General features: G+C 42.6%; 1 protein-coding gene across 2 annotated transcripts in view; it reads right to left on the minus strand.

Annotated features, from left to right (window-relative positions):
- Nucleotides 1–9,625: 9,625 nt before the first annotated feature.
- METTL16 (methyltransferase 16, RNA N6-adenosine) overlaps nucleotides 9,626–19,595 on the minus strand; it is a 74,199-nt gene continuing 64,229 nt past the window's right edge. For both annotated transcript variants that reach the window (XM_003416986.4, XM_064271554.1), the window contains exons 9-10: nucleotides 13,847–14,020; nucleotides 9,626–13,724 (exon numbers count right to left, since the gene is read on the minus strand). In XM_003416986.4, the coding sequence (XP_003417034.1) occupies nucleotides 13,101–13,724; nucleotides 13,847–14,020 (798 nt within the window). In that variant the 3' untranslated portion in view covers nucleotides 9,626–13,100. The remainder of the gene's footprint in view (nucleotides 13,725–13,846; nucleotides 14,021–19,595) is intronic.

The following is a 19,595-nucleotide window of genomic DNA, read 5'->3' on the forward strand; positions in this document are numbered from 1 at the left end:
CTTGCTAGGTTGCTCTTTCTCTTTGTGGGCACAGTGCATCCTAGGGGGAAAAAACCTGCACTGATGTCAGAAATCAGGAGTCTAGTAAATGGGAAAAGAGGCTTGTTTGCCAGCAAGAGTCTAGAGGGAGCTCTATCTTTGAAGATCTAAGCCCCAGTAATCTGGCAGCTGGGCATGAAGAGGCTTTTAACACATACAACTGCCCCCGGGGGCAATAACTTTGCTTCTATCAGAGACAGAGAGTGAAGGGGCAAGACAGTCCAGGTTTTCTCCATGGGATGAATGTCCTTTTCCTGGGAGGGCTAGACCTCTGGTGGTCCTGACCTTGCCTCCTTTAAACCTGTCTGCCACCTGCCACCAGTGTGGTTGGGCCCACCCCACTCCACTCCTAGAGGTGGTGAGGTGGGGGGAACCCTCAACGGTGTACATAACAGTGACTTGAAATGGTGCTCTTTACCAAGTTCTAACTTTGGGGTTGGCACTGTAGCATTCAGCCCAGGCCAGAAGGGTCAGAGAGTTACATCCAACCATATCCTCAGCTTTACTCAGGTGGCCATGGCCCACGTATAGCCTGGACTCTTCTGGAAGCCCAATTTTTTCTTACTCTTCTGGTCAGGGGCCAGCTCTATCCCATTCAGTAGACACATCTCTCTGAAAGACAGGATTCTAAAAGAAACCTTCCTTCCAGCGATGCGGGAGATAAAAGTGGGGTGAACGCAGACTCTAATGCCGGCCTCTCCCTTGCCCCCAATATCCCATCTGCTCCAGAGCTTAGTGGAGATGCTTGCTATTTAAAACAAACAGCCTTACTGGCTTCACATGATCATGTGTTTATTTGGGTCATGTGGGGACAGCAGCCAGGGAATGTTGGGCAAAAGCAAAGAGTTTTAAAAGGAGGCTTTTTCTGGGCCTGTCATTGCCTTCTGGAGCCTGAAAATGGCCAAGCAGAATTTCTCATAAACCAAGGTTTCCCCACTTGGGGAATGGGCAGCAGGGGGTGGGAGAGAGATATAAAAGGGGGGGATAAAATGGGGAGGGGGATGAATAGGAGGACTCCTTAACATTTTTGTCCTGGCTTCCTGTTCCAAGGGGGTGGAGCTAGGGTAAAAAAGCTAGCAATTGTTTTTATTCACTCAATGGAAAGAGAAAATAAGTCTTTTTGATGTTTCAGTAGAAAGGTTAGCACATGTTTTGAGAATAATCCAAAGACCAGCCATCTCCAAAAAGCAGCTTCTAAAGTTTCTTTATGGCTTCTGAGTGCTCAGTACCCTTGGGGCAGTAGGAAGCCTGGGTCATCAATCGTTGTGGACCTTCTCGTGAGATTTCTATTCTCAATCTTCCCCCTCAACAGTCTTGTGCACCCCAATTCCCAGTCCAAACCCCATTATGTCCCCCAATTTTTAATACGCTGAGCCAGAGATATCCATTTTTAAGACTGTCTTCCTAGCCCCCCACTACTCATCACATTTATCCCAACAAAGCATTACATATACAACTCCAAGAGCTCCGAAAATCAGCTCCATTGCTCCTTCAAAGCACAAGTAATGAGATGGGGGCAGGGGTGTGAAGTCAAAAGTACAGATGTTTGCCTTAGGTCCCAGAAACATCGTACTCCATTAGGCCTGACTTCTTATCTTTTACAGGTGGTTGTTCAAGCTTTTCATCCATCAACATTTAGAACAAGACCAAAGGGAGAAATCAGCTGAGGGATGAAGGGGGCACAGATGACTATTACATTCAGGGACACACCAGGCAACATCCATTTTACAAATATTTATTGTGTGCCTAACATGTGCCAAGCACTGGGCTAGGTATCCTAGCAGCCAAGGCCAGGGGACCTTTGGTAATGCAGAGTGGGGTAAAAGGTCATGCAGCAGAACTCAGTTCTGCAGTAACACCTGGAAAAGGTTACTTTTGCTCTCTATCACCATGCAGGATGCAGCACAAGAGAGAATACAAATACACAAAGATCCATGGGGTATCAATAGTATCCATTTTAGAAAGTTGGGTTCCCAGATGATTACATTTTTCTCAGAAGGGATAAGAAGAAATTAAGTGGATTTAGGGCAGGGTTAACCCACTTATCCTGATTCTTGACAAGCCCTGCCTAAATAATAATGACTGTGAATTACTTTGACAGAGATATTCTATGCTGTTGTTGTTAGCTGCTGTCAAGTTGGTCCCCAACTTATGGTAACCCCATGCACAACAGAACGAAACCCTGCCTGGTCCTGCGCCATCCTGCGGGGAACCCATTCAATCATCAGTGACATAGGTTACCCAGAAATTTCCACAGAAATTTCACTTACCTTCCCCACCCCCAGAGAGTTGTCAGAGGACCACTCCTGAACCCACAAACAGGTACGATCAAGTTTTGCTTTGTTTTTCTCTCTTCACTGCTGCAAACAATGTCATAGAGTTGAGATCACCTAGTCCAAGCTCCCAAGAGAAGGTGCCTTTTTCAAGGTGACAAAGCTGCCTAGTGTTAGCCAGGATGAGAAGTGGTCTGGTCCTCCCTGTCTGGGACAGCCCAGCCAGAGGAAGTGCAACCAGCACAGGGTCCAGAATCCTTGAAAACTTCATGGAAATGAGTGATGATGGGTAGAGGACTCCTCCCCTCCTGGTTAGAAGCTAGTAATACTCATGAACTTCTGTTTAAAAACCAATAAACAAGGAGGCAAAGAAAGAGAATAAGACTTGGGATCCAGTGTCTCAAATGACCTCAGAAGACAGTGAGGAATTAGACTTCTAACTGGGCCTGTGTAGGTTTCCATTCTTCACTGGTGCTTATGTCCAGCTTGTAAAGGTGACTAGGGAAAGCGGCAGGTCTTTATCCGGGCAACCACCCTGGGTGTGGACACTGAGTAATAAGGAAAGAAATGCAGTTCACAACCAAAAAGGGAGGAGCCACACTCTCAGCCTTTCTGAGAAACCGAATAGGCTAGCTAGCCAAGCCATGCAGCTAGAGAAGTGGGGGCTGAAGGTGACAGCGGGTCAGAAACTTGGGGAGGAGGGAGCTGGTCAACGTGGAAAGGCAAAAGGGAAAGGATGAGGACTTCAGTTATTCCTTGGGAGAAAAAAAGAGGTAGTTTCATGAGAGTAAAAAAATTAAGGTCATGGGAGTGACACTGGGCAGAAGTTATGAGTAAAGAGAGGTGGAGTCTGGCAATGTGAGTCAAGAGCCAGCTGGATCACATGGGGTGGAGGGACACTGGTGACAGGGAAGGCCCCTCCCTGGGCAGAAGGGCTGGGATATAATCAGTCCTTCATGGAATAGTTTAAGGTCTGCTGTCCCGGCAATGTAAGCTCACATCTGAAGGCAAGGCTGCAGGATCAAGTCTCTAAAACCCAGCAGATCTGCCACCTATACTAGTAGCTGATGCCCTCTCAGAGTATGCTGGGTCCCCAGCAGGGGCTTGACACTGGCTGGACTACCCAGGACGGATCCCATAGATCAGCTCCATGGGCACAACCAGATCTCTTCCAAAGGCTCCAAGACCCATCTGAAGAGTCTATACTGAACAGTGCTGGGGACACTCTTCAGAGCCTAGAGCAACATGCCAGCCCCAGGGGGCTGGCATAGTATGCATGTCCTCCCCGCTCCCCCCCCCAAAAAAAATATCCATAATAAAAATAGATAAACATTCTTCTGGTGTCAGAGTGGTAAAAGAGCTTTCTAACAAAAAAGGCAAACGAAGTCTAAAGGCATAGCATGATAGGTTTGATTACATAAACCCTTTAAAAGTTCTTAACTGTAAAAACAAACAGAAAAAAAGGCAAATGACAAAATGAAGGGAAATACCAGCAACATATACCTTTACAATTCAGCAAGAAAAAGAATACCTGGATAGGAAAATGAACGTAGACCGTCACCAATAAAGAAATATGTATCATATATCCAAGAATGAAAATGTTTGACCTTGTCAATATAATGAAATAATTTCTTACCTATCAACTGATATGGAATTTTGAGCAATTAGCCTCCTAGAGCTATCAATGGTGCGGTAAAAACAGGCACTCATGGCCACATAAACTGTCACAACCTTTTTAGCAAGCAAAGTGACAGTATATATTAAGAGCCTTTAGGAATAATATCCTCTGACTCAGTAATTCTACTTAATACAAATTTATCCTAAGGCCGTAACAGAAAGGCATGAAGGTTTTTATACAAAGATATTCACTGAAACATTATTTACAACAGTGAAAAAGAAAACCTAAATATCCAACCAGGAGCAACTGACTTAGTAATGCTCACAACATAGCATGTGAAGAAAGCAGGGCTGTTAATATACCACAATATTAACAGTTGTCTTTGAACAGCGTAAACTTTATTTTCACAAGTTTTCTGAAACATATATTAGTCTTATCAGAAAAAGTTATCACAATATACTGCTAAATAAAAAAGGCTATAAAACAGTAATGCATGTACAATATGATCCCACATTTACTGTTTAAAAATACAGATGCACACAGAAATATGCAGACAACAAAATGTAAAATAACTACTTTTTCCAGGAGCATCTAAATCTGCTCCTGCTGCAGCTTAACCCTGAAGTTCCCCAGAAATCATTTCATCTACTCCTATAGTCCAGATGAGAAACGAGGAACATTAAGGCAGTGGCACTAGGGATGGCGAGGTGGAATTGATACAATCTGGTGAAAGATTTTAGTTCTGGGTGGTGAAGGAGTGGGAAGAGCAGAGGCTTCTAATCTCAATAGCTGGGTCGGTGATCAAGGATACAGGAAGAGAAGCAGGTGTAGGTAATAAGTCGAGTTTGGCATGCTTCTGGTACTGGTGGAGATGTCCTATAGGTGGTTAGGTATGAAGATGTTGGAACTTCCAGAGAGGTCTGAATGCTGGGTGTCATGAGTGTGTATGGGTGAGTAGTAACTGAAGTCATGAAAGTGGATGAGGTCACCCAGAAATGGGAAAAGAAAGCAGATGAGGCCCATGGGTAGAATTCTTGGGATTCTCTCCCATTAAAGGTGAGAAGGGCCCTAAAAAAAGGGGTAGGGGTGGGAGTGGGGGTGAGCGGCAACCAGACTGCAGGAGCTTAAAGTAAATGAGTTAGCAAAGTGGGGGTAGCAAACATATAGACAATTCTACCTGTGGCAGAAGGGGCATCCAACAGAGATCACAGACTGATGGCCCACAAGCTATTTTAAATAAAATACTGAATTAGTTGCCAGGGTTTACAATTAAGTAAACTTCTCACAAAACCTGAATTTCTGGCTTCCCTCAAAAAATCAGAAGATTTGAGATGGGAAAATCACATTGATTTAAGAGATCGCACAGCTGATTAATGTAATTGCTGCCAATAAACTGTACACCTGTAAAAAGTTGAATTGGCAAGAAGAGTTGTGTGATATATTTACAACAACAACAAAGAGCAGCTGTTGAGGCTGTTTGTGTACAAACCAAACACCTCATGGAATTTAGCTTCTTGGTTTGGAGGTTGAGGGTCATGGTTTCATGGGACATCTCAGTTAACTGGCCTAACACAGTGCTTAGTGCTTCTATCTCCTACTTCATTGAGTAGTGCCTGGGGTCTTCAATGCTTGCAAGTGGCCATCCAACGTACAACAATCGGTCTCTATTCGCCTGGAACAACAGAGGAAGGCGAGTCAGGAATAGGAGGAAATGCAATGTGTGGCTAATTACCTCCTTGAACAACTGCCCGCTTTGCCATGAGACCAGAAGAACTGGATGGTCCCTGACTACCATTACTGAACGTTTTGATCAAAAATTCTATAGAATCCTTATCAAAAGGGGGAAAATGTAGAATAGAATTTCAAATTCCCAGGGACTCCAGACATTGTGGAGCCCGGGAAGCTAGATGAAGCCCCAAAACTATTGCCCTGAGATAATCTTTAAACCAAAAACATCCCTTGAATTCTTCTTAGAACCAGATGGTAGTAGCTTAACTAGTGAAGAATGTCTGCCTTGAGCATTGTGCTCTTTTAAGAACTATTAACATGGGATCGAACTGACAGTAGCAACTAGGAGGTTTAGATAGGAAGCTTAGGGGGCATTAAGTTGATGTTAATGGGGGAGGGACAATTTAGAAAAAGGAGGGTGAGAATGGTTGCGCATCTTGAAGAATATAATCAATGTCACTGAATTGTACATGTAGCAACTACTGAATTACGTTCTGCTGTGTATATATTCTCAACAAAAATGTTTTTGAAAAATCAGAAAATCCAACATTGGGCACTTATTTTTGCATGGCAATAAACAGCAAGAGTTGAATAAAAGCTACTTGCTTTTAGTCAGGACACAATCTCGTCTTCTCTTACTAATGACACTTGCCTGGTTCCTGATGTAGAAGATGGGATGCTTGCCCTTGGAATGAAAAAGCCCTTATCTGTGCTAGTCCTGAGCTCACAGAAATACAGGCCAGAGCTGCTCCCTAAAGCTCCACAATGCACCCAATCTAGCTCGGAAGGCGGGAACCTGGGACAAACAGGTCTTGGGTGAGGATCCTATGTCACACCAGTAAGAGCCATCAAGTCTCCAAATCACAAACTTATGGGAGCAGGCCCATGGCCACCCCACTGTCTGTCTGTTCTAGGAGGGCTTCGGGCTCAGCAGTGCTCTCTGGATAGCCTTCTTTTTAGACAGTAGCAGCACAAGCTGCCATTTCCCCAGGGGCTGGCTGGCTGCTGGAACCAGCCAAGTCCCTCAGCTGGGGATTTCCCGGCTCTGCATTGCTTCTAGATTCCTGGGCCACACTCCCTAAGTGGCTTCACCAGATGGCAGGCAGCCTTTGCTTTACCAGATTTACACGAGTTCATACATCTACCTAGGGAAGAGGACTGACTTGCTGTTTTTCTGACAATCGATACCTTCTCCAGCAAGCTCAAAAGCACATCAGTTTTGTGTTCTCTAAGTGAAATATTTGGAGCTGCCTATTAAAAAAAAAAAATCAAACCTCTCTTCCATTATTATACAATTATGTATTGTCAGAGAGTCATTAGCTAATTATCAGTTATTTTACATTGATTCTGGTCCAACATGTGCTTTCACTAGACATTTTATTTTGTGGTTTCATTAACTACTTAATTATCTGCACTACTGCCAAATACAAAATTCTGTGAAGATTTGATAGCATAAATTAAGAACTAATTATGAGCAATTTCACTTACTAAATCTTGCTCACTCATCATGAACTAGACAATACTATGTTAAAGTGCTAAATTGTGAAGTTACATAAAATAGGCTTTTTTCTCTTCCCTTTCGTATAACTGAAGTTTCCTTCTGCAGATGTGAATCAAATGAGATTGGAAGTCCATTTTCATCATAAGTGCAGCACTTATTATGGAATCTTGAGACTGAGTACAAGAGCCCAGTCTTGAATTCTTGGACCAGAGTTCAATCCCATTTCTGGGACTTAGCTCTGTGATCAACTTAGGACAAGTTACTTAAGCTCTCTGAGCTTTTATTTCCTTTAGCTACCACACAAGGACACCACATACCTCACAGGGTTACGCTAAACAGGACAATCTCTGTAGAAGCTGGCCGATCAATACTGGTTTCCTGCTCTTCCTCCGTAACATGGAAGTTTGGGTTTTGCTCTTGGTCAAAAGGTGGCTATTATACACTCGAGCTCTCAGCCTTTTCATCTGAGTCTATTGGTAGATCTTCTGACCAGATGCTGAAAGAGTACAAAGGTGTGAGTGAACTGAGAAGCCTACTCTGTGTGTATGCACTTTGCCAGGTGTTTCAGTACTTCTCTCACATACTTGTTACTAGTATCCTGTGACACAAGTATTCCCCGTATTTTATATGAGGAAACCAAGGCTTAGTAAAATGCACTTATCCTGGAAGGAGTGGAACTAGACTCTAAACCACATCTGATGAACTGTGAAGTCTGCGCTCTTTGCTCTGTTTTTCACTCCCCTTCAGTGGCTGGCAAAGTATCTTAGAGTTATACATCTTTTGTCCTCTTCAAAAAACAAAACAAAACCAAACCCGTTGCTGTCGAGTCGATTCCAACTCAGAGCAACCCTATAGGGCAGAGTAGAACTGCTCCACAGGGCTTCCAGAGAGCGGCTGGTGGATCTGAACTACTAATCTTTTTGGTTCCCAGCCATAGCATGCCATGGCTCTTAACTACTGCGCCACCAGCGCCCCTTTGTCCTCTTCCGAGCGTCACATATAAGGCAATTCTGCCGAGTCCACCTGCACTTTCTGGTCCACCCCTTATCTCCGTTCCCTGGCTCATAATAAGTACCCCTGATCTTCCACTTTCCTGAAGACAGCCTAGAGTCCTTGATGCTCCTGTTTGGATTGAGACAGGCAGATAGGCTACACCTCAAAGGGCATTTGGAGGTACAAGGCTTTCCCTCAGTCACAACAGTCTCCTGCAGTAAAAGCACAGCCTCCAAAAGGCAGTATTAACTATTCTAAAAAGCAGCATTAGCTGTTCCAACCAGCAATTAAAAAATAAACCACTGTTTTAGTCATTTGGGTGAGTCACAGCAGAGGATCTGAACGTCCTTACAGAGCTGAGCAGAACTCTGATTTGTTGTGTGAGGCCCTGCTGCTAGTGGGGTGAGCCCCATACAGGGCTTCTACTATTGTGCTGGCACTGGCACCAAGAGGTATGCACTTGGCATTACTAGAAAGGTTCAAGAGCATCAATGCCCTGCTCTAGGAGGCAGAAGCCAATTCACATTTTCCAGTAAACCTCCTCTGGATTTTACTGGGTTTAGCGCCCATTCAGAGGAGCCCTGGAGCCACAGTGGTTATCCACTCAGCTGCTAATCAGAAGGTTGGCAGTTCAAACCCACCCGCCACTCCACGGAAGAAAGATGTGGCCGTCTGCTTCCATAAAGATTTATAGCCTTGGAAACCCTATGTGGCAGTTCTACTCTGTCCTACAGGGTCGCTACGAGCTGGAATAGACTTGATAGCCAACAAGTTTTTGGAAGGCCAATTCAGCAAAACAAATCTCCAGAGCACCAACTTCCTTGAAAAAGACATGTGGTCATGTCCCTTTCCTGGGGGCACCCCGGGTGTCTGAAAAAATGCGGCACCTTTGAGACTGTCTTCTCTCAGAGGCCTCCTTCGTTCTTGAGACTGGTCCTTTTTCTCCCTAATGTGTAGCTCCGCTGGGCTGGCCACCTACAATGTCTGACCTTGTGCCACAGAAGTAAGAATAGATGGTACCTTTCTTTGAGCGCACATAGACCTCAGGGCTAGAAATATACCTGCTCTGCACAGAAATACCCCTTGTGGGGAAACCAGACCCAGCTAAGCTATATGTACACAACACAGAACCCCTATTAACATTTGACCTAAATGGCAACACATTACATGCATTTGTCAGCTAGGCAGATGAACCAAAAACAAGAATTGATAAAAGAACACTGAAACCAGTTTTACCTGAAGCCCTTGATATTACTCTTCCTTACACGTAAGTCTTTTGAAAAGTTATTGTTTTAAGATCAATAAACATCCTCCCATCAGTACCCCCACTAACTAGATACCAATAAAAAGTTTATCCAGAGGACTGACCCAACCTGGACAGATGGAAAGAAAAGAAAAAATAGTTAACTGGGGCTGTAAAGAAACACAAACAGGTTGAAAGGGATTATGCCCAGATAAAAAGACCATAGGTGGTGTTTTTTAAATTCTACTTTTATTTTTCAAATTTTCTTTATGTGAAAATATACTTGTTTACATAAAAATACTTATCTGGGTAGCAACTGGATAGTTCAAGAAAATACCATGGACATAGTTTTATCAATTCCCACAGAGGAACTTAAGGTGCCTGATAAAAAGGCCAAAGATGCCCCCGTGTGGCTAGAGAGAAAAATGTTGTGTTTTAAGTAAGATGCTGGGTAGAAGGCTAGTCAAGAATTATTCACTCTCTTCTCTTAAGGGACACCCTGGTGGCATAGTGATTAGGTGCTATGGCTGCTAAGCAAGGTCAGCAGTTTGAATGCACCAGGCGCTCCTTGGAAACTCTACGGGACAGTTCTACTCTGTCCTATAGGGTCGCTGTGAATCAGAATTGACTCCACGGCAGTGGGTTTGGTTTGGTTTTGGTTTTCTCTTAAGAGGACCTGGATTCTCCACAGCCTTCTTCATCTTTTCCACAACTTGAAGTTTTCCTTGTATTGTCAGAGCTTAGAAGTTAGAGCGTTCACGGTAAGCTTTGTATATATTTAGTGTAAATTTTAAAAATATATATTTAAAAAATGCATAAAGTTTTAAATAATCAACAAGAATCCTTAAGGTTAACTGGCACTTCCACACAGATGACAGTCCTGCTAGGATGTGCAGCAACGCTCTGGTGTGTTGACCACTCGGCAAGGACGTGGGGTGAAGGAACCAAACTGTTGGAAGCATAGCACATTCCAAAGAACAAAAACAGCTGTAGCCTCCGCGGAAAACAAGCTCTGTCTCTGTTCCTACTTTAGGTATCAGGAGATCAGAGGCCAGTGCCAGGGACCAGAACAGAATTTAAGATAATACCAAAAAGATTTAATTTCATACCAATCCACGAAGATGAACTTGACCTCCAGACACTTAAGCAAAGTATCACCCAACATAATGGCAGGTGGGCCAATAAAGTTCCTTTTCTCCAATAATAAAGTATATGCTATCACTCAACTATAAAGTATATGCACAACCAATGCAATTTTTAAAAGTCTTCTACAAGAGTTTTCCATGTCCTGTTATTAGACAGTCTGCAGTAAGAAACACATGCTCCTCTCAGAGAACAAAGTGAAGACATCCCAAAGTGAAGAAGGCGCTCAGAGCTCTAGTACTTAAACAATACTCCGGAAGCTCTCCTTGCCAGTTTTTTTTTAACTCTCAGAGGATTAGCTGAACACCCATAAAGCCTCCTCTCTGACACCACGCCTTAAATCTGGGGTTCTGAAGCACCCAGAGACACAGACCCACCTTCTGTGCCTCTAGATACAGAGTATTCTCTGTGAATCCCTAAGAGGTAGACTTAAAGGCCAACACTGTGCCTGAAATTCATTTTGAACAAGGCAAGGAGTGTAAATAAATACACTGTTACCACATGGAAAAATACTTACACTCACACAATCCCATCTTTAGAAAGAGAAATGGCAGGAAACACGCTAAAATACCAATATTGGTTGTGTTAGAGAAGGCCGAGGCCAGGGGTGATTTTGTTGTTTTCTACTTTTCATTTTTCAAAGTCTTCTTTAATGAACATGTGATACTCTTTTATAATGAAATAAACAAAAATAATACTTATTGATTACTTTTTGAATGAATAGTTGCCACTTTATCTTAAAATTATATCAAGAAAACTAGGTTTGGGTGGCTGCTTATTCAAATGTGATCGTCATCAGAGGTAAGGTCAGTGGTGTGGTATTGGGTGGGGATGGCAGAAAATTACTAGACAAGAGGCCTGAATTAAATCTTGGCTCTGTGGGATCCTGGGCATTCGTCTCCTTATCCTGTCAAATGAAGGGCTGAACTAGAATAATGGTTCTTAATCCTCAGTAGGTTACTGACTCTTGTCTATAAATCAGGGACCCTCTCGGAAGGGGGGGGGGACAGGGACGGGGGATGGGGGGAACACATGCTCACAGAGCTTTTAGAAATAATTCCAGGAAGTTTATGGATTCTCTAGAGGTCCATGGGCTGGGTTAATATGTTCTCTTCCACAGCTCTGTCTCCACTACCACAGGGAGGCATACTATAGTCCTAGTTTCATTTCCTGTATCTTTGCTGAGGGCCTGATCTACTGCTGCCAAGATACGCCAAGGTCATCAGCTTTCTGTCCTACCAATATCCACCTCTCAAAAGGGTGGCTTAACTTCTCAGCCTGAGTCTACTTGGTAGGTGGCAAGGAACTCTGGCACCATACTCAAAGATTTTAGTCTAAACAGAACCCTAGGCTGCTGTGTAAAATCAGGCTGTGAAAGTTAAACACAGCAGAGGGTAACTGAGATACCAAAAGAACAAAAAAATGAGACTCCTTTTCCAGAGGCATTCCTGCTGAGCCCTGGGCATTCCAATTAGAAACATGTTTTAAAAACACAGTTACTCTGGCCTCAGAAATCTCCAGCACTAGCAGGATCATACTTGAACCTACAAAAAGCTGTCTCTGGTCAGCTACAATTTATCTGTCAACAGATGGGACTTTGAAAAGTTAACTGCTGCACATACTGTCTCTGGCTCCATTTCTTATTTCTATCTTACCCACCCAAAGCCGGGAAAAAAAAAAAATCCCCCCAACCCCAGGATCCAAATAGGATTGATGATTTTCAGTTCTGAATGGTCTTATATTTAAAAACAAAACAAAGGTCCACTTCTAATGTCAAAACAAATGAAAATCATAGAGCCGTAAAACAGCAACAGAATGGCTGGAGGTAGGAGTATGGCCGCATTCTGCTGCATCTCGGTCACATGTGGGAATTCTGCTTACCTAATTCTGTTTCTGAAATAAGCACCATTAAAGCAGACATCCGTCAGCCATGTAACTTTCCACCGGTGCTCCCCACATTGGGCCTTCCTCCTGGCATCACTTTAGGTTTCTCTCCCCCCACCTCCCATCCAGCCAGTTCCTTTCTCAGGTCTGAGGCAGGGATAATGGTATGCATCCAGAGTGAGTCGGGCTGGTCCTGAAAGGTGACTCTAGAAGAGGGCACCAGGGCCTAACTACCCTTGGTGGGAGAGACAACGTGATGCTCTGTGCAGCCCTGACCCAGACCAGACCCCAAAAACAGTCCCTCTGGCCTCAGAGAACCAGCCACGCTGAGATGATCAGCTTAAGTCTGGTTCAAATCCCTCATGAGTTTACTGACGGCTTTTTGTTGTTGCCGACAACCACAATTCTTTCTCCTGAGCTACCATAATAAAATTTCCTATATAACCACAATTCTTTCTCCTGAGCTACCGTAATACAATTCCCTATAACTTGAAAAAAAAAAAAAAGGTGAAGGGGAGGGTAGATTTAAAAATGGATTAATTTGTTTCTGTTTTTAAAGAGTATTCTGTATAATGTTACTAATGGATCAATGGTGGAATTCCTCCTGGAACCCCACTGGCCACTCCAAGGCAAGCTTCTTTTATAGACACTTTACCCAACTGGGCAAGAAGACTGGAGTTAACTAGCAACAAGCCTGAAAATTTGGTTACGTATATAGGTACAAAGCTGGTTCATCAAATCCCTGTTCTGGCCCTCAACCCAATGCATTTCAACTAAAGCATCGTCCGCCTCCTTCTTAACGTTTATCAAACACTTAAACAGATAATGTCCAGCTGCTCCTTGCAGGTGTTTCCCTTTTTCAGCCACCGCATTGCTGAACTGCTCAGACACCTCTTGGTCCTGGGGTCCATTGCTAGAGGCTTTACAACTTTCCAGAATCTCTATCCCTCCCTGCCCCTCACTCCTTTCATCCTCCATGGTCTCCGGGTTTTCTTCTTGGGAAAGGGAATGCTCATCTGGGCAGTGGCCCTCGACAGTGACAGGCTCGCCCTCCCGTACAGCTGGCCTGTATGAGGTACTCTCCTGGGGGCCCTGGGCCAAGTTGTGGCCATTGCCAGACTCTTTGGAAGTAAACTTTTTCTCTTCCAAGGCTTGGATGACGTCCTCAGGAGCTCGGGGAACTTCTCTCAACTGTCTCACTCGTTCTCTTTTCTTTCTCCTTAAATGAATCCAGGAGTTTTCTATGGCTGTTAGGAAAAGGCTAACTTCCTCCCTTCCACAGGGAACTCGCTTATGCTGGACCTATTTGGAGGAAAAACAGAAGTTTATAGGAAATCACTTTTTTCTTCTCTCTCCAAACTCCTTTAAAGAAGGAAGGAAGAAAGAGTAGTGTAAATACTTTTTCAACACGCTTAACCAGGTACCTTCAGATCAGTGAGAATTTTTTCAATCCAGGTCGTCACAACTACTATGCCTTCTACTGTCTCCGAGCCCAAAGACGACGCTTTGAGGGACAGTTCCTTCATCACAGATGCCAACACTACAAATGTGATGGGTTTTCTGGGCTTCTCCAATTTTCTTCGTTTATTTGGTGGCGACTGAAAGAAAAAGAAGCATGGTAAAAGAGAGGAGAGTGATACAAATAATTAAATCTCATGCATTATAATGGACTCAGGGACATTTCCATGACATGATTGCTACCAATCATAAAAAAAAAAAAAAGAGCCCTCAAAATGCAAAGGCCTTTGCTCGTGTTCTCTCTAATACCTAAAACAAACCTGCAAGGTAGGTTTTCCATCTCTCCATTTTACAGATGAGAAAACTAAGACTAACTTGCTCAAGGTCACATAGCTGGTAGCTACCCAGAGTTAGAATTTGAACCCCAAACCCAAGTTCTTTCCACCATAACACGCTGCCATTGTTCTGGCTATCAGTATACCAGTTCTCCAACTGCTAAATATCCTATTCTACCTGTTTCCCTCAAAGCAGGCCTGTACACTGATTTATTGCATAGCAACTCGAGGACCCGGGGGTATTGTGTTCTCTTCTATAGAGAACTACATGGTTTGAAATTGCCAACTGGTAGTTTGAATTTGTACTTGCTGAGGCTTGAAATAAAGCAGCCAGTGAACCACAGCTTGTGAGATCATAAGCTAGGAATGACTGGGGCCAATAAGATCACATGGGCTGAAGAGGAGGATGGCTAAATCCTTGTTAATGCTGGCACCAAGCCAGTGGCTAACTAAGGACTGCAGCTCAGCAGGGGAGAGAGGCATACCAGTACTGATGAAAACACTGGATTTGAAAGCAGTTCCACATAAATCAAGACTCGTCTCTTTTTCTATCTCAAGCTTGGAAGCTTGGAAGGCAAATTACACCCTATCCACTAGAGGGACTCAAGCTCCATTTTAAAAACCAAATGACATCACTGTATTTAAAATTTCTTTAAAGTGAAAACTTTCTAAATGGTATTTAAAAAAAATGACTCTTAGCCATGACTAGATATATTATGGACACTTTAAAGAGACAGACTTGTATTTGTTGACAAAACTTATCAAAACTTAAAAAAAATTAAAGACATTTCTAAGGTCAGGATCAAAATGAACAGATGAAGCCAGTAAGGAGAAAGGCTCAAAAAGAGTAAAACCTAATTAGTGTTGAAGATCTTTTCCTGCAAAAAAGGAGCCCTGGCAGTGCAGTGGTTAAGCACTCGGCTGCTAATCAAAAGGTCAGCAGTTCAAACCCACCAGTGGCTCCAGGGGAAAAAGATGTGGCGGTCTACTTCCATAAAGATTACAGCCTTGGAAACCCTATGGGGGCAGTTCTACTCTGTCCTACAGGGTCACTATGAGTCGGAATTGACTCAAAAGCAATGAGTTCCTGCAAAAAGGAATCCCCGCTGACTCTGTAGCTGCTAACTCTACCTGGAAACACTGTTAGAGCACATGTACACACCTTAAGGTCCAATTACTAGGTAAGGCCTTTTAAGAGTTAAACGGCAACCCCACACTCCATACATAGACAACAAAATAGCCAGTTTGTTCTACCCTAGAATACTTTTAAGTATCATCCGAAATGATACTTCCAAGAAACAATCCACATTTTCTCTTTGTACCAGAAATTAACTAATTAAAAAATGGAAATTAAAGAATGCTAGAAAGAAAAACTTAGAAGAAAAGGACCAAAAGCAAAGGGCGTGTCTGAGTAAGAACCTACTCTTAAGAAATAAATAGTGGACTCTAAGTCTGCCTGAGCCTGAACTTGTTCAACAAATGGTTCGGGCATGATCAGACAGCTTTATATTGACATGAAGACAGTAGTATTGCTATTGCTCAATCATGCAGCATGAGAAACAGTTTACTGGGAGCCTCACAGACGTTTTGACACTTTGTGCTAAGGAGCTAAAATATCATTATTAAGGTGGGGTGATGGGAAGATGGTGGTGCTGGTGGGATGTGTGGGTGTTGGTGTATGTGTGTGTAAAAAAGGGGACAATAATCAGGTTCTCCATTTCACTTCTCAACATCCAAGGCTGTTACCATGGAAAGCTCATCATGACAGGGCCATCCCTGACAGTCCACCCAGCACACCAAAGGTCATCAAGGACAGCAGCTCATATCTCTTTTGACAGAGGTGGTAGTCATTTGTGTTCATAAATTGCAACCAGTAAAGGTATTACTGTGTTTCTCACTTGTCACCCTAGGGCTGGCCTTCAATACTCTTTCTCCACTAGAATGAACTCATTATTTCAAAATTAGAGGACATGCACCCTCACCAAACCTCACAGGAGCTCTATCAGGGATCTGAATTTCTAGTTCTGAGAGAATCAGAAACAACCAAAGAAGTAATTTATTACCCTGTTCTCCCAGGACTAAAAGGAGAACTTCACCATCTCAAACATGGTTCCTTCACTCAGCATCCTGGCTTTGGTTTTCCACATACAGTAGACAATCAACAAATCTGACGTGCTGAGGGTTTCTAATGAATGCTTTAATACGTACACATATACATATACTCAGGATTATTTTAAATTGGATTTTACTCTACTATAGAAACTGGTCACTCAAGAGACAGATAACAATTTATATTTTAAAAATTCTCAAGCGAGGTTTTTAAATGACAAACCTTAACTACTGCTTATAGCAAAGCAATCACCCCTCTCCCACTTTTGCTTGTCGTGAAAATTCTTAGTAGGCAGGGCCACAGTAAAATACAAGATTAAGTTTTAAGAAATGGTTACATTCAACCTCACATGTCCCTGGTATTAGGTAATTTTACACCCTGTCATAAACACTAATAAACAGAACCCATCTGTTTTTCTCCAATTAAAATCACCTTCTTTTGCTAATATGCTGTGACCCCAAATCACAAATATTTTAAGTGAAGGGTGTTACACTCAAACTGTCCTAAACTGTCCCAGTCCAGTTTAACAGGCAAGGTATACATAAATAATTTCACACTTTATGGACCAAAGACCTAAATATAAAATCTAAAACAATAAAGATCATGGAAGAAAAAATAGGGACAACACTAGAAGCCCTAACACAGCATAAACAGTATACAAAACATTACTAACAATGCAGAAGAAAAACTAGATAACTGGGAGCGCCTAAAAATCAAACACCTATGCTCATCCAAAGACTTCACCAAAAGAGTAAAAAGGCTACCTACAGACTGGGAAAAAGTTTATAGCCATGACATTTCCCATCAGCGTCTGATCTCTAAAATCTACATGATACTGCAAAAACTCAACTACAAAAAGACAAATAACCCAATTAAAAAATGGGCAAAGGATATGAACAAGCACTTCACTAAAGAAGACATTCAGGTAGCTAATAGATACATGAGGAAATGCTCACCATCATTAGCCATTAGAGAAATGCAAATCAAAACTACAATGAGATTCCATCTCACGCCAACAGGGCTGGCATTAAGCCAAAAAAACACAAAATAATAAATGTTGGAGAGGTTGTGGAAAGACTGGAACACTTATACATTGTTAGTGGGAATGCAAAATGGTACAACCATTTTGGCGCTTCCTTAAAAAACTAGAAATAGAATTACCACACGATCCAGCAATCCCACTCCTTGGAATATATCCTGGAGAATTAAGAGCCTTTACACAAACAGATATATGCACACCCATGTTCACTGCAGCACTGTTTACAATAGCAAAAAGATGGAAGCAACCAAGGTGCCCATCAATGGATGAATGGGTAAATAAATTACGGTATATTCACACAACGGAATACTACGCATCGATAAAGAACAGTGAGGAATCCGCCAAACATTTCATACCATGGAGGAATCTGGAAGGCATTATGCTGAGTGAAATCAGATAGCTGCAAAAGGACAAATATTGTATAAGACCACTATTATAATAACTGGACAAACAGTTTAAACAGAGAAGAAAATATTCTTTGATGGTTATGGGGGGGCGGGGTTTTCACTAATTAGATAGTAGATAAGAATTATTTTAGGTGAAGGGAAAGACAACACAATGCAGGTGAGGTCAGCACAACTGGACTAAACAAAAAGCAAAAAAGTTTCCTGAATAAACTGAACAGTTCAAAGGACAGCATAGCAGGGGCAGGGGTTTGGGGACCAGGGTTTCAGGGGACATCTAAGTCAATTGGCATAATAAAATCTATTAAAACATTCTGCATCCCACTTTGGAGAGTGGCTTCTGGGGTCTTAAACGCTAGCAAGTGGCCATCTAAGATGCATAAACTGGTCTCAACCTACCAGGAGCTGCAGTGAACATGGGGGAGGAGCTGTCTGTCTCATTAGGGGGAGAGCAATCAGGAGTATATAGCAAGGTGTATATAAATTTTTGTATGAGAGGCTGCCTCGATTTGTAAACTTTCACTTTAAGCACAAAAAAAATTTAACAAGATTTTTAACAAATTCACATTTTAAAGTTTAAAAAAAAAAACATTTACAGTGAGTAATTCAGTTAAATGCAAAGAACCAGAAGGTGAATTTACAAGTGGTTTCAATTAGAAGACACCCTAGTCTGTCTGGCTGAAATGACAAGGTGAAGAAGTCTGTGGGGATATAGGTTTTTTATCTTTTATCTTTGAAATTGCAAACTGATTGCCATGGAGTCGATTCCGACTTATAGCGACCCTATAGGACAGAGCAGAACTGCCCCACAGGATTTCCAAAGAGTGGCTGTTGGATTCAAACTGCAGACCTTTGGGTTAGCAGCCGAGCTCTTAACCACTGCGTCACCAGGGCTTCTTGAATTGTAAAGATTCAAGGAATGACAATCAGTAGGGGAAAGAGCTTCAAGCTTTATTTTTTGCACTGTTTAGAACACATTAGATTGAAACTACAGATTGGGCAAAAAATAGTTCTTAAATTTTAAAACAGTCACTAAAGAGTCAGAATTTGAACCCTGAACCCAAGTTCTTTCCACCATAACATGTGGCCTCTCTTCTGGCCATCAGAATACCACTCCTCCAATTGCTGAATATCTTCTTCTATATGCTTTGCTCAAAGCAGGCCTGTACAATGATTTATTGCATAATTCAAGGACCCTGGGGCACTGTGTTCCTTTCTATACGGAACTGCATGGCTTGAAATCACCAACCCATAGTTTGAATTTATACTAGCACGGCTGTCTACAAATTCCTTAAATTCCCACTTTTACTTTAATTTCTAGATTTCATAGCACAAGCAGTCAAGAGACTTTAAATAAGGTGTAACTTAACACAAGCCGGAAACCCTGGTGGAGTAGTGGTTAAGAGCTATGGCTGCTAACCAAAAGGTCGGCAGTTTGAATCTACCAGGCGCTCCCTGGAAGCCCTATGGGGCAGTTCTACTCTGTCCTATAGGGTCGCTGTGAGTCAGATTCAACTCAGCAGCAATGAGTTTGGTTTTTGGTTTTAACACAAGCCAGAGTACAGCATCTGCTAAACTGCCAAAGCTCTGATGTTAACTATAAAATAGCTAAGGCAAAAACTCCAGTGAAGCCACAAACAGCATGAAATCATTAAGCCGCTCCTAGCATTTTTTTTTTTTTTTTTAGCATACGCAAGAAAAAAGGAGAGACATTTGGCTAGAGACTTGCTGAGTGAAGCCACTGCCTCCTTGTTTTGACAAAGCCGCTTCTAGAAGTGGGAGGCTGGCCCTGAGTGGGGAGGGATGCTCAGCCATGGCCCTCAGGTT

The sequence above is a fragment of the Loxodonta africana genome, chromosome 18 (genome assembly GCF_030014295.1).
Source record: "Loxodonta africana isolate mLoxAfr1 chromosome 18, mLoxAfr1.hap2, whole genome shotgun sequence".
Lineage (NCBI taxonomy): Eukaryota > Metazoa > Chordata > Mammalia > Proboscidea > Elephantidae > Loxodonta > Loxodonta africana.